The 12,926-nt window shown below is 38.8% G+C and overlaps 2 gene segments (V, D, J or C); one reads left to right on the forward strand and one right to left on the reverse strand.

Moving 5' to 3' along the window:
- Positions 1-705: 705 nt before the first annotated feature.
- LOC119907360 lies at positions 706-2,194 on the forward strand (the record flags this gene model as incomplete). The annotated part of the segment is given in 2 exon segments: positions 706-736; positions 1,672-2,194. Coding segments are annotated over 2 exon segments (363 nt in total), but the record flags the coding sequence as incomplete, so codon positions are not given.
- A 3,241-nt stretch (positions 2,195-5,435) lies between these two features.
- Positions 5,436-7,846, reverse strand: LOC119907643. The segment is given in 2 exon segments: positions 5,436-5,764; positions 7,795-7,846. Coding segments are annotated over 2 exon segments (381 nt in total).
- Between the last annotated feature and the right edge of the window lie 5,080 nt (positions 7,847-12,926).

Below are 12,926 nucleotides of genomic sequence, written 5' to 3' on the forward strand. Positions count from 1 at the left end.
TTATTTTATCAGTAATCAACGTGTAAGTTTTTCATTAATATGTATATCTGATCATTTTTGTATTTTCATTTAGCTCAATGTAAAGTTTATTTTCTGTACATTTCTCTTTTGCTTTATTTTACTATAAGTCAGAATATTTTTAGACCTTTAAAAATTCAGTAAGTGTGAAATTTTTACTTTTTAATTTGTATAGTTTAACTTTTTACTGCATAGCTGTGAATGTGTTTGCTGAGTTTGTTTGTGTCAATGTCAGAGAGCCGTGTCTCTACAGTGAGAGGTTTTTGTACGGCGGCTCAATGAGTTTGTATCACTGTGGTACACGTTCGGTGGAGGAACCAGACTGGATGTTGGAAGTAAGTCAAACCTTTAACAAAACTTTTATTTCAATAGCTATTTTTCAACTTTTATAATCAGCATGCCAGAAAACTATTTGACTTTCCATATTAATGTATAAAGTTTATTAAAATTATTTGCACTAAGAAACAAAGTTCACTTTAGTAATAGAAATTTACCAACTCATTATATAAATAGTAAATACACAATATTAAGCCACAGCAGAAATCATTATTTCCAAACTTAATGGTAAAGTTGCATCTTGAGGGCTTGTAGCTTAAGTTCAGTCTGTCAAAGTCAGAGAGCCGTGTCTCTCTACAGTGAGAGGTTTTTGTACGGCGGCTCAATGAGTTTGTATCACTGTGGTTGACTTTTGGTGGAGGAACCAGACTGGATGTTGGAAGTAAGTTTCTGCTCAAATACTAAATACAATATTATCAAGTCCTGCTTTAAATTCAACTTTTCAATGTTTAATGCAGATAAATATATCTTGTTTTACTTATAAAACTTTTATTGTTCATGTTTTTATTTCTCTTCCTTTACCATGGAGGCTAACTCAGAGCAGCTTAATTAAACTGTGCCTCACACAGTCCTGTCAAAATGAAATGTAATCAACTTGGAAGTGGAGAAAATATAAAACTTTAATCTTAATGTAAAAATGTTTAGATTAGTTAATTTTAAAATGCTCTCCACAATAATGGCTGTTGTTGTGAATAAATACAATTCACTTTCTTCATGTAAAATTGAAGTGAAGATAAATATGAGTGTTTTAAAAATGTTGCCTATTGTTATGAATTTGGAAAAAGAATATATTTTATTTCCATATTAATCGTGAAAGGACAACTGGCACTACTTTCAACACAGTGGTCAGTGTATCTGTCAGTAAGTGAAGTGATACAGCTGAGCAGTGATACCTGTGTGACTGAATTTGCACTTGAAAAGTAACGATGTTTAAACTGTATCTAGTGGTTCAACTCATCATTATAGATGTTAATGTAAGTGAAGAAACAATTTGAAATCCAGATGAAGAACATCTGATTGTTGTCAGATCATTTCTGTTTTGGTTTCCACTGAATAAATTATTGTACAGTCAAGTTTTTGATGATCTTGATAAGAAAGTTTGTTATTTATTTCCAGTGTAGTTTGATATATTTCAGGTCGTTCTGTATGATGATTCTCTCTGTGCTGATTTGCCTGAGAGGCTTCTTAAAGGGAAGTGAAACAATGTGTGAGTGAGTGACTGGTGGAGCAGAAAAAACATGTGACAGAAACTCCTTAAAGGAGAAAATCAGCTCTCACACAGTAAAGGTGTCCTCTAAGCTGATTGGTGTCTCCTAGGTGATGTCCGTCCCACCCTGACGGTGCTGCCCCCCTCCAGTGAGGAGCTGCAGCAGGGGAAGGCCACGCTCATGTGCCTGGCCAACAAGGGCTTCCCCTCAGACTGGAGTCTGGCCTGGAAGGTGGACGGCAGCAGCAGCAGCAGCAGCAGCTGGGAGGAGAGCAGGAGCCCCGGGGTGCTGGAGAAGGACGGCCGCTACAGCTGGAGCAGCACCCTGAGGCTCCCTGCAGACCAGTGGAGGAAGGTGGGCTCTGTGACCTGTGAGGCCACCCAGGGCTCCCAGGCTCTGGTCTCAGAGACACTGAGGAGAGACCAGTGTTCCCAGTCCTGACCTGACTCACTGGGACTCTACTGGTTTTGCTACTGGTTTTACTCTGCTACTGCTCTTAGTCTGCTCTCTGTAACTCTGTCACTCAACTCTGTCATCAGATATTATTAACATTATTCAACTTTAATTAGTGAAGCTTGATTGATGTAATGATGTTATCAATATAAGAAAATAAAAAAGTTATTTCAAATTAAGCAGTATTTCATGAATTCCTTTATGCCAAAAAATATGTATCTTCCTTGATGTTATACGTGCAGTATTGAATCTGATGTCAGAAGAAGACTTAATAATTCATTACTGCTGATGGTTTTATTAATACATTCTGGGATTGCATTATTTATTTTCACTCTGCCAGAAACTCCTTGAATCTCACCTTACAGTGTCTCTGTTTAGCAGAACTATCATAATGCAGGTTTAAACAAGGTGTGAATGAAAAGTGAAAGAAGGTGTTTTCATGAAATCATTTAAAACGTAGTTTATAAAAAATCTACATTACACAATAAAGTTTCAAGAATTAAACATAAAATACAGAGTAATGTCAACATGAGATGAGTTCTTATCTCAGATTATTACACCAAAGATTTTATGTCAGTGTTGCATATGTGTTTAAGATCACCACTAATGAGTTATTGTTTACATCTTGATTTAATGTTTTTAATTGTGCTGGTCAGTAGTTTTCAGGATTCAAAATTTTCTAATATGTCATTATATCTTAAATTTTATTATCTGCAGACAAAATACTAACATAGTTAGTAATCCCTTGTTTAGGAGGGATGTCTTTTGGTTCTGTTTTGTTCTTTGGTTTACGCAGCACTCACTTGCCCAGTTTGTGTTTTGACTTTTTTTTTTAACTTTTTCCCGTTTATTAAATAACATTTACACTTTTACCAAAAACATCTGCTTTATGTTTCCCCTACCCCTAGCGAGCGGGGACGTAACAATCAAAATAACAAAATATAAATGTGATTTCACATTTTACAAAATCCGCATGGAAGTGCATTGAATTTAAATAAAATACTCACCTAAAACAAAGGAAAACTCACGAAATGACATTTCTTATTATTGTAACCTCTCAGTGTGTTTCAATAAAATGTTGAATATGAATGTTGAATTACTTTGAAAATAACATTTCAAGACACTGAGAAACACATGTCATTAATTTAATAAATCTTTAAATTATTTTTTGTGAATATTTCAAAAACTGCATTACTGTCTTTTTACTGAGAAGTGGCTTTGGATATACTGTTTTGACACCTCTCTAAAAAAACACTATCAAAAAATACTACTTCTGCATATTCTGTATTTCCATGATTTTGCTGTTATTTCTTTTGTACTGTATTAATATTTAAACATCTAGTGTTTTCATTTCTGTGCAGCTGGTGAGTCAGATCAGTTCCTCTCCAGCTGAGGGAGGATTTTGTACGACGTTGTATCACTGTGTGAACGGGAAGCTGTGACCACCCTGGTGACAGTAATAAACTCCTGCATCTTCAGTCTGGACTCCTCTGATGGTCAAAGTGAAGTCAGTTCCAGACTGACTCCCACTGAAACGATCTGAAACTCCAGACTGACGGGTTGTAGCATAACGAATCAAAAGTTGAGGAGATTCTCCAGCTTTCTGAAGGTACCAGTGAAGGTAGTTACTCATACTTGAACTGGCTTTACATCTGAGAGAGACAGTCTGTCCTGGAACAACAGACTGAGATCCAGGGGACTGAGTCAGGATGATTTCTCCTGATGAAACTGGAAAACATGAAAAAGAGGAGAAGGATTATTGAGACAAATCCAGTTTGGAGAAAGATGATCAACATCCAAACAGAAGAGTCTCGTTTCTTTAACATGGAGAACAGATGGAAGAAGGTAAATGCTGCTTGTTTCAGTGTTTCTCCATCACAGCAGAACATCATTGTGGTGAACCTGGTTGCATCCTGAAGCAAAGTTTTCAGAAGAGAGTCTCACCCTGAACAAGGAGCCCCAGGGTGGCCAGCAGTAGAATCAGTGACATCATCATTGTGCTGCCGGCGTGTCAGTGGCTCTGAAAGGCCTGGACAGCCACTGATCAACACTGGCCTCTTAACGGCTGGGAGCAGAGAGGCAGGACACATATGCAATCACACAGAGTCAGTGAGCTGTAGCTGTCCTCAACATATCATGCTGTTTCCCCCTCAGTGCTGAGAGCGTTGATCTACATATTTACATATTTACATGTAGACGATACTGAAAACCTGTCATTTTCACTATCCTCTACATGTAATATGGTAATTTTAGACAATGATTAGTGACATTAATATCAATGTAGGTTTGACATATTTAGGTGTCTGTAATATGGAAATTTCTTTAAGTAAAGTAGTGTTGGGTTATTGAGGGGATGCTGAGGACGACGATCTCAGAGAGCTTCCTCGAGAAACTCCAACCAGAAGTTTTGGACATGTGGGCGGAGCCAGAACACATTGAAGTCATCATCAGTTACATTACTGTTTTTATAACATGACCTCCCTCAGCAGATGGGGTTCACCCAGCGGTCATGGAATATTCAAACTTTGATGCCAACATGGACGTGAAGTCTTAAAAATGCTCAGAGGAAGAGGAATTTGAAAATCTACATTTCAGAGAAAACTGGGTGACTCCATCTGCTGAGAAAGATCATGTGATGTGATTGAAAGCTCCACAAAGTTAGTTGATAGATGTTGTGCAGAGACTGTTTAACTGTTTCCAAGTTGAAGAACAAACTTTTAATCTCAGTGTATTTGTTTGATTTTGAGGTGCATGTAAAAGAACATGTTACTGCATATGCTTTATAAAAAGTGTATGCGTTATAATTAACTTATACACATGTAAATGTATACGTATCAAGGAGGTTATGTCTTTTGTGTTTTTTTTGTGTGTGTGTCCTGGAATGGTTTGGGCAGTCTCTGATCCTGAATGTCTCTGATGCTGATCTGTGTCTTCATATTTCGGATTAAATGTGTATTGTTGAAATTGCTTTAATCCATTATGAGTCTGAGGTCAAAGGTCATGAACAAAACTTTTCTTATATGCTTTTCCAGGCTGGCTACTCTGGATTATTTGGCAAATCAGAAAAGACAGTGGGATTATATAAAGATCTGAATAGATGGTAAGAAGCTGTGATGGAGAAAGTAATTTTATTTCAAATTTATATATAATATATTCAGATAATATTATTTTGCTTTTTTTTTTTTTTTTTAATTGAGCTTATTTTGCTACATGTTCATTGGTGGTTAAAGCAAAAGTTGTGAAATCTTCAACCTTGTAGATAACATTGTGTGTGTGTACAGTATGTGTGTGTGTGTGTGTGTGTGTGTGTGTGTGTGTGTCCTCAGTGAAGTCTATCAGTCTCTGCAGTAGCTTCCAGCTGCAGCAGTCATTTCAGTTTCTGTTCAGTCTGACTGACGGAGGTTTTTGTACGATGCTTTTTCACTGTGTGAACACATCCTGACTGTTGATATAGTGAAAACTCTGACAGTAGTAAACTGCTGCATCATCAGTCTGGACTCCACTGATGGTCAGAGTGAAGTCAGAGTTTGATCCACTGCCTGTAAAACGATCTGGAATCCCTGATGCTCGAGTGCTAGCAGTGTAAATGAGGAGTTTGGGAGTTTCTCCATCTCTCTGTTGGTACCAGTGTGAATAGTGGTTGCCATCATTATAAACATCCTGACTGGTCGTACATCTGATGGAGACGGAGCCTCCCAGAGCAGAGCTCACTGCTCCAGGCTGAGTCACTGTGACCTGGCCTCTGGACTCTGAGGATAGAGACAAAAACATAAAGCAGCGTCATGGTTTTGTCAGCTTCATTTCAGAGGGAAGGATGTTCATAGAGGAGAGGATTTTTGATTCTCTGGACTTTACCTGTGAAGCAGCAGCAGAGGAGAGTCCAGACGAGGACGCAGATCAAAGTCATGTTTTTGATGAGGAGGATTTCTGTGGCTTCTGTTGTCATGAAGGACAGCTGTCAGTCATCCAGTGTTCAACTCTCAGGACTATAAACTCTCCCAGAGCACTGGAGCATGGTGCTGCTGATGCAAAGTGGCTCTCTGGTGTTTCCCCCTCAGTGCTGAGAGCATTGTCCTCAATATTTACATATTTATATGAAGTGGATACTAAAAAGTCTGGTAGTAAACTGTTTTAGTGATTTTGTTTTGTTATTCCAATGTGGAAAATGAGTTTAATATGGTCTGTTGAGAATGAATAGTGACTTTATTTTAATGCATATTGACGACGGATGTGGTTGTTTATAATATTGAGATTTTCTCAAATAAAGAAATGATGAGTCATGAGGGGAGGCTGAAGCTGGTATATCAGGTAGCTCGCTAAAGAAACTACTCGGAATTTTGGACATGACGGCAGAGCCAGAAAACAGCTATTATGGAATATTTAAACATTGAAGCCAACATGGACATGAAGTCCTAAAAATGCTCAGAGGAATAGGAATTTAAAAAAAAAATACAGTTTGCAGTTAGAGTTATAAACATCTAATAATATGAAGTAGGTCACTTGTGTCTTTTTGTCTTGATTCCATTTGATAATGAGCTTTTCTTTACATAAATTTAGCTTAAAATAATATTTTCATCGTGAAGCTTATGCTGATCTTTGCCTTCATATTTTTGTTTTGATTTCTGTAATCCAGTATGAAGCTGAGGTCAAAGGTCATGACCAAACATTTTTGTAATTGACTGTCCCAGATTGGATCTTAATGATTATTTGGAAAATAGATACGAACATGGGATTTTTATTAGGATATGAATAGATGGTGAAAAGCTGTGATGGAAAGATTCATTTGATTTGCACTAGATAAGTTTTTGTCATTGAACTTGTTTTTTAGGTTAATTGATGGTTAAAGCTGCAATGTTCCATCTATTTGATGAAACAGTGTGTCTGTGTGTGTGTGTCCTCAGTGAACTGTATTTGTATTTAAAGTCCAGATTAAATGTTTATGCTTTACAATCAAATTTCACCATAAGATAAATACAGTGAATGATCTACACTTTGTCACTCCCCTTAGCATTTCTGTGAGTCTCACTGGACTGCCACAAAGCTTTTCTAACATGTGATCAAACTTTAGGAAACAAAACTATTGGTTAGGTAAAAAAAAATCAGTAACGTAGCAACGTAACACTTGTGTAATTTGATTTCCAGCAAGATAATTATTTGACACAGAACTTGTTCTGAAACTGATACTGTGATATTTGTAATCCACTTGATAAAATTGTGCATTTGCTGTGTGTGTGTGTGTGTGTGTGTGTGTGTCCTCAGTGAAGTGTATCAGTCTCTGCAGTAGCTTCCAGCTGCAGCAGTCAGTTCAGTTTCTGTTCAGTCTGACTGAGGGAGGTTTTTGTACGACGCTTTTTCACTGTGTGAACAACCACTGAGTGTTGATGTTATGACACCTGACAGTAGTAAACTGCTGCATCTTCAGTCTGGACTCCACTGATGGTCAGAGTGAAGTCAGAGTTTGATCCACTGCCTGTAAAACGACCTGGAATCCCTGATGCTCGATTGCTAGCATAGTAAATGAGGAGTTTGGGAGTTTCTCCATCTCTCTGTTGGTACCAGTGTAAATAGCTCCACCATAAACATCTGACTGGTCCTACATCTGATGGAGACGGAGCCTCCCAGAGCAGAGCTCACTGCTCCAGGCTGAGTCACTGTGACCTGGCCTCTGGACTCTGAGGATACAGAGACAAAAACATAAAGCAGCGTCATGGTTTTGTGGGCTTCATTTCAGAGGGACGGATGTTCATAGAGGAGAGGAGTTTGATTCTCTGGACTTTACCTGTGAAGCAGCAGCAGAGGAGAGTCCAGATGAGGACGCAGATCAAAGTCATGTTTTTGATGAGGAGGATTTCTGTGGCTTCTGTTGTCATGAAGGACAGCTGTCAGTCATCCAGTGTTCAACTCTCAGGACTATAAACTCTCCCAGAGCACTGGAGCATGGTGCTGCTGATGCAAAGTGGCTCTCTATGGAAATGCTCTGACTGACTCCAGCAGTGAATTGGATTACTCTGATGATGCTGTTTATCAATGGATCAATACTCACATATTGTGTCTGATATTTGAAATTTGATGTATTCACAGCAATTCTTGAAGTCTTCAGTGTTGTTAACCAGACTAAATTCCCCTCCACTCAAAAATCTTGTTGCACTTCTAAATTTTCTACATTCGTATCAGTTCATTGTGGAAAACTATGCTGGATTTCTCTCTACGAAGAAAATACATTTCAAAATGTAGGTTTTAACATTCAGTCTCAAGGTCAGTGCCATTTTCTTTTGATTCAATTTATAATGTGTATAGTATTCAATCTTTCTTCCAGACTAATGATTTAAAACCATTCAATTTGTTTGAAAAAGTAGTTGAGTAGGTAACAATGTTCATTTGAATGTTTCAGTGATGATTCCTGCTTACATGAGGAGAACAAACACATCATCATCATGTAGGAGGTTTTTGCTTGAGACAAGAAATATTTAAGATAGTTAAACCAATATAAGCCTTACAGTCTTCACCATATGTGAAATATTTTAAACTCTGAAATTCAGAAAGTTTAATTTCAAAATAAAAAATATATACACCTGAATAAAAGTGTGCTAGTGTTAAATTTTTATCTTTAGTGCTGAAAACCGTCTGTTGTCATGGTTCAGCAGTGATGCCTATATGTTGCCATGGTTACTGAGCTCAGAGAAGGAAGTGAAACCAGTTTCATCCAGTCTGACGAAGACCAACAGAACTTGCAGCCTCCTCTGCTGCAACTAACAGGATGTTTAGTTTACCTCATATAAACTTTATTATCTCTCTTTGCAGTGGGTCGAGTCGTTCCAGAACACTGAGGAGAAGCTCTCTGTGTCTTAAAACAAACAAACAAAAAAAATAATAAACATCTATCGCATTGCGTTTACATTTATAGTTACAAGAATAACTGCTGAGATATGTAGGGGTCTTCATTGAAAAGAGTAGATAAATTAAATCCCAAAAAAGTGAGTTTTAGTCTCAGTGTCAGATAAGTAGGATTTTATAATTTCAGTACTTAAATTTCTCACACTGTACAACACACACTATCAAAACACACTTATCACAGACTCACAACTACAACAATATTGTTTTTTTGTCATTTTCCGTAGCCTTGTCTGTGCAGTTATAACCCAGTGCTTCTCTCTTGTGGAATTGTTATGGTACTACAAATGTTCAAGTCACTGATACAGAATTTTTCCTAACGTGTCTGTGTGTTGAAAGTGATTTATCCAGAGCAGAAAGGGCATCAGACACCCAGGCAGGACATTTACACAAGTCTGAACTGTGCTCTACAGTATTCAGTCAGCTGGTCAGTCCACTACTTTTGTCCAGGTTGAAATATCTCAACAACTACATAATGGACTGCAGTGAAATTTTGCAGATATTTGTGGTGCAGAGAATAAGTCTAACTTATTTTGGTTGCTGAGTAGATAGATAGATAGAAAGGTTATGATAGGGTAACCCTAGTTATTTTGTGTTAGTCACACTAGGTTTAGGGGTGCTGTTTTACTTTGGTTTAAATGTTGGTCCAATCAGTGAGGTTTAGTTCCCCTTCGAGGGAACTCGAACTGTGTCGGTTACGACACTATGGGAACGCCTCTAGGCCTAGCAGGTGAACGTGAACGTGAATGAAATCACTGCAATCCTATTGGTGTGTTGCTAGAACGGTAAGGTGTGACGGTATAAAGCACACCTGTACACGGCTCTCTTTTCCGAGGATGGCCGGATGTGTTCTCCCTGTGGCGTGGGCCCTGCGGCCGCTCAGGCAGCCCGGAGGCTTCACTCATGGGGTTCACAGCGTGATCTGTCGGAGGATTTCGGGACCTTCATCCGCTGGCTCCGACGCTTCCTTTCCTCGTTTGGGAGCCCGTTTCTCAGCTTCTCCAACTCGCGGTCTGGATCCGGAGACGCTGCAGCAATCCGACTCCGAGGAGGTGGACGTGCTCAGCGTAGTGGACAATGACTTCCGGGTGTCGGGGCGGCGTCATCAGGCGGCGCCCGACTATGAGGAGCTGCTGGAGGTGGTGACTAGAGCCGTGGCTAAGCTCAACATCAACTGGCCACAGGAGGAGCAGACACCACAGGCTAGTGGTAAGCTTGATGAAAGGTTTCTTAAGCACCATGAGCCGCCTCCACGCCGGTCTCTGCCATTCTTTCCTGATTTACATGATGAACTGAGTAATCATGGGGCAGACCCTTCTCTACACGGCTTTCCACACCCCGATCACTGAACTACAGTAATGTGATGGGGGTTAGGGACCGTGGTTATGGGAGGATGCCTCGGGTGGAGGATGCGCTTGCGAGCTATCTCTCCCCTCGACTTGCGTCCTCCCTGGAGAAGCCGGCGTTACCCTCCAAGCCATGTCGCACCACATCTATGCTCGTGGGGAAGGCGTACATGCAGCAGGCCAGGCAGGTGCGAGCTTGCACACCATGGTGGTGCTTCAAGCCTACCAAGCCGACCTGCTACAGGAGATGGTTCATAGGGGGGTCCCTCTGAGGAAGATCTGGCAGAGCTTTGCAGAACCACGGACTGACCAAAGTCAGAGGAATGACTTTACAGCTCTGGAAATGGGACCATCCGAGGAGCACGTGAAGGCACCATGAGCCAACCCCCACCACTGGATGCTACAAAAACTTTCACACTGAACCTTCAGACATGAATGCATCAAAAGAACAAAATGTCACTTAATTTTTTATCTTTAGTACTGAAACCTGTCTGTTGTCATGGTTTCTGAGCTCAGCAGATGAGAAAAGAAACCCTTGTTTTACATATGACTCAATATCTTTAACTCTCATTTGTAATTTACTGAATGTTTACTGTGTGTTGGATGCTGCCTTTTTATTTTGATCAAAAAGGCACAGACAAAAAAGTTTTATCCAAATTCATGAAAACGTCACATCTGCTCTCTCTCTCTCTCTCTCTCTCTCTCCTTTTACACATGTTAACATTAATTTTCTTGTTGTGTTATTGGTGGTTTTAATAGTTCAAAACAATAAAAAATTTCATCAAATAGCTTTCCTTGTGGATTATGTTCATAAAATTGACAGGTTATGATTTTTTTTTTGCCATTCATCTAATATTACCAGTCATTTCAATAAGGTATGAAGACACAGTAATAACAAGACTGTCTTTTTAAAATCTTACTTCTTCATTCTTTAATGACTGGGGTAACACTAACAATAATGATTAAAGCATTTTAATATAAAACCACCCATTTATCTTGTACTACAGGAGATTCCTCTTGATGAAGATCCACATGTTGTTTAGACTTAATTTGTACTCAGAAATGATGGTAAATTTTATTTCTCTGATCAAAAATAAGAATGTCGTGAATTGTATATTTTAGCATTAGAAATAAAGAGCAGGATATCAACAGCGTAAAATGAAACAAACAGACTTTGATGTAATATTTTACAGTTTTTCTCCATTGCTTAAACACTATAAACAGGTTTTTGAACTAAAATTTCAAAACCATAACTTAATTTTTCAAAAAGCACAGCCATTTCTCTAAACTCTACACACAAATCCTTAAATTTTTCATTGCCTTCACCTTGTGGTCATTGAGAAAGCACTGACATTCAATATTGTTCACTCAATCAGGACAGGTTGAGCTCATTTAGCACACAGCTACCCAGGTGGAAACACAAACAGTCAAAATTGGTAACACACCAATCGGAAGCTGCAATAGATAGATAAAAGGGCCAGAGTCAGTTCATTCAGTTTTGGAGCAATGGATCCAGAGAAATCTGAAGGAAGAGGTGTAGGACACTAGAGAGGGGGAAGAGGAGCAGCAGTATGGAGAGGAGTAAGAGGTGAAGGAAGAGGAACAGTAGGAGTTGGAGGAGGCTATGGGATGAGAGGAAGATAAGGAATTGGGAGGAGGTGGACCAGGAGTAGGGCGGAGGAGGAGGGTAGAGGAGGAGGAGAATCACTGGCCTGTCTCAGACCAAAGACAGCACCAGGGGCAGAATCATTTCTTGTTTGGTGTGCTGTACAGCACACTTGAGAATAAAAAATATGCTAATGTTTACATTTGTTGTTTGTTCATCACGTGAAAAGTTTTTTGAGGGGGAGAATCACAAGCAATATTACTAATAACCATTTTTTTAGCATTGTTTTGAATTTATCTCACCAGTGTGTAAGACTGTGTTGTAGTGTGTGTTTTTGAGGGCTTGTGTGTTATGTCTGAGGGGAAAGTTTGGTTTTTCAGCAAGATAGAATGGTTTTGAGTGGAGAGCTTTATTTTGACCTGAAAATAGGATGTTCTGAGAATTGGGTGAGAAGTTGTGGATTTGTGTTTAGAGTTTCATGAAAAAGAGGCATAATGTTAAGAAATGTGTTTATACAATCGAGAAAAACTGTAATCTACGGGCCTCTGCAATCCACCTCAGGGACTCATATTTAAATTATACACTTGTAAGTATAGTTTTATGGTTTCATGACTTCAGTTGATATTGAAACGTTTTTAAAATTACATTAGTTTGTATATTGAAAAACAGTTTTGTTTGGGCCATCTTTGGTTATGAAGGTTTCTGGTGCTGATCTGTGTTCATATTTTCTTTTAACTGGAAATCATTAAAATAGCTGTGATCCAGTAGAGGCTGAGGTCAAAGGTCATGAGCAAAACCTTTCTCATTACAGTTTTTCACAATTGCTAAGATCAAATCAAACACTTGCCTCAAAACCATTTGATCTGTGCTCAAAATCAAACAATGCTTTCAAAACATAAACACAGCCAGTCAATAGGTTAAACACTACAGAGCATCTCGTCCAGGGCATGTAGTTACAGAAAATGTTTTTTTGCGTAGAGGAAACAAATTCTCCAATTTAAAAAGTATAGTAATCACAACTTAGTACAGTAAATATGTAGTATACTGTAAGGACTGCAAGTAATACAG

This window comes from Micropterus salmoides, unplaced genomic scaffold, assembly GCF_014851395.1.
Source record: "Micropterus salmoides isolate LMB-PRFRI ecotype aquatic unplaced genomic scaffold, ASM1485139v1 Ms_hic_scaffold_17, whole genome shotgun sequence".
Classification (NCBI taxonomy): domain Eukaryota; kingdom Metazoa; phylum Chordata; class Actinopteri; order Centrarchiformes; family Centrarchidae; genus Micropterus; species Micropterus salmoides.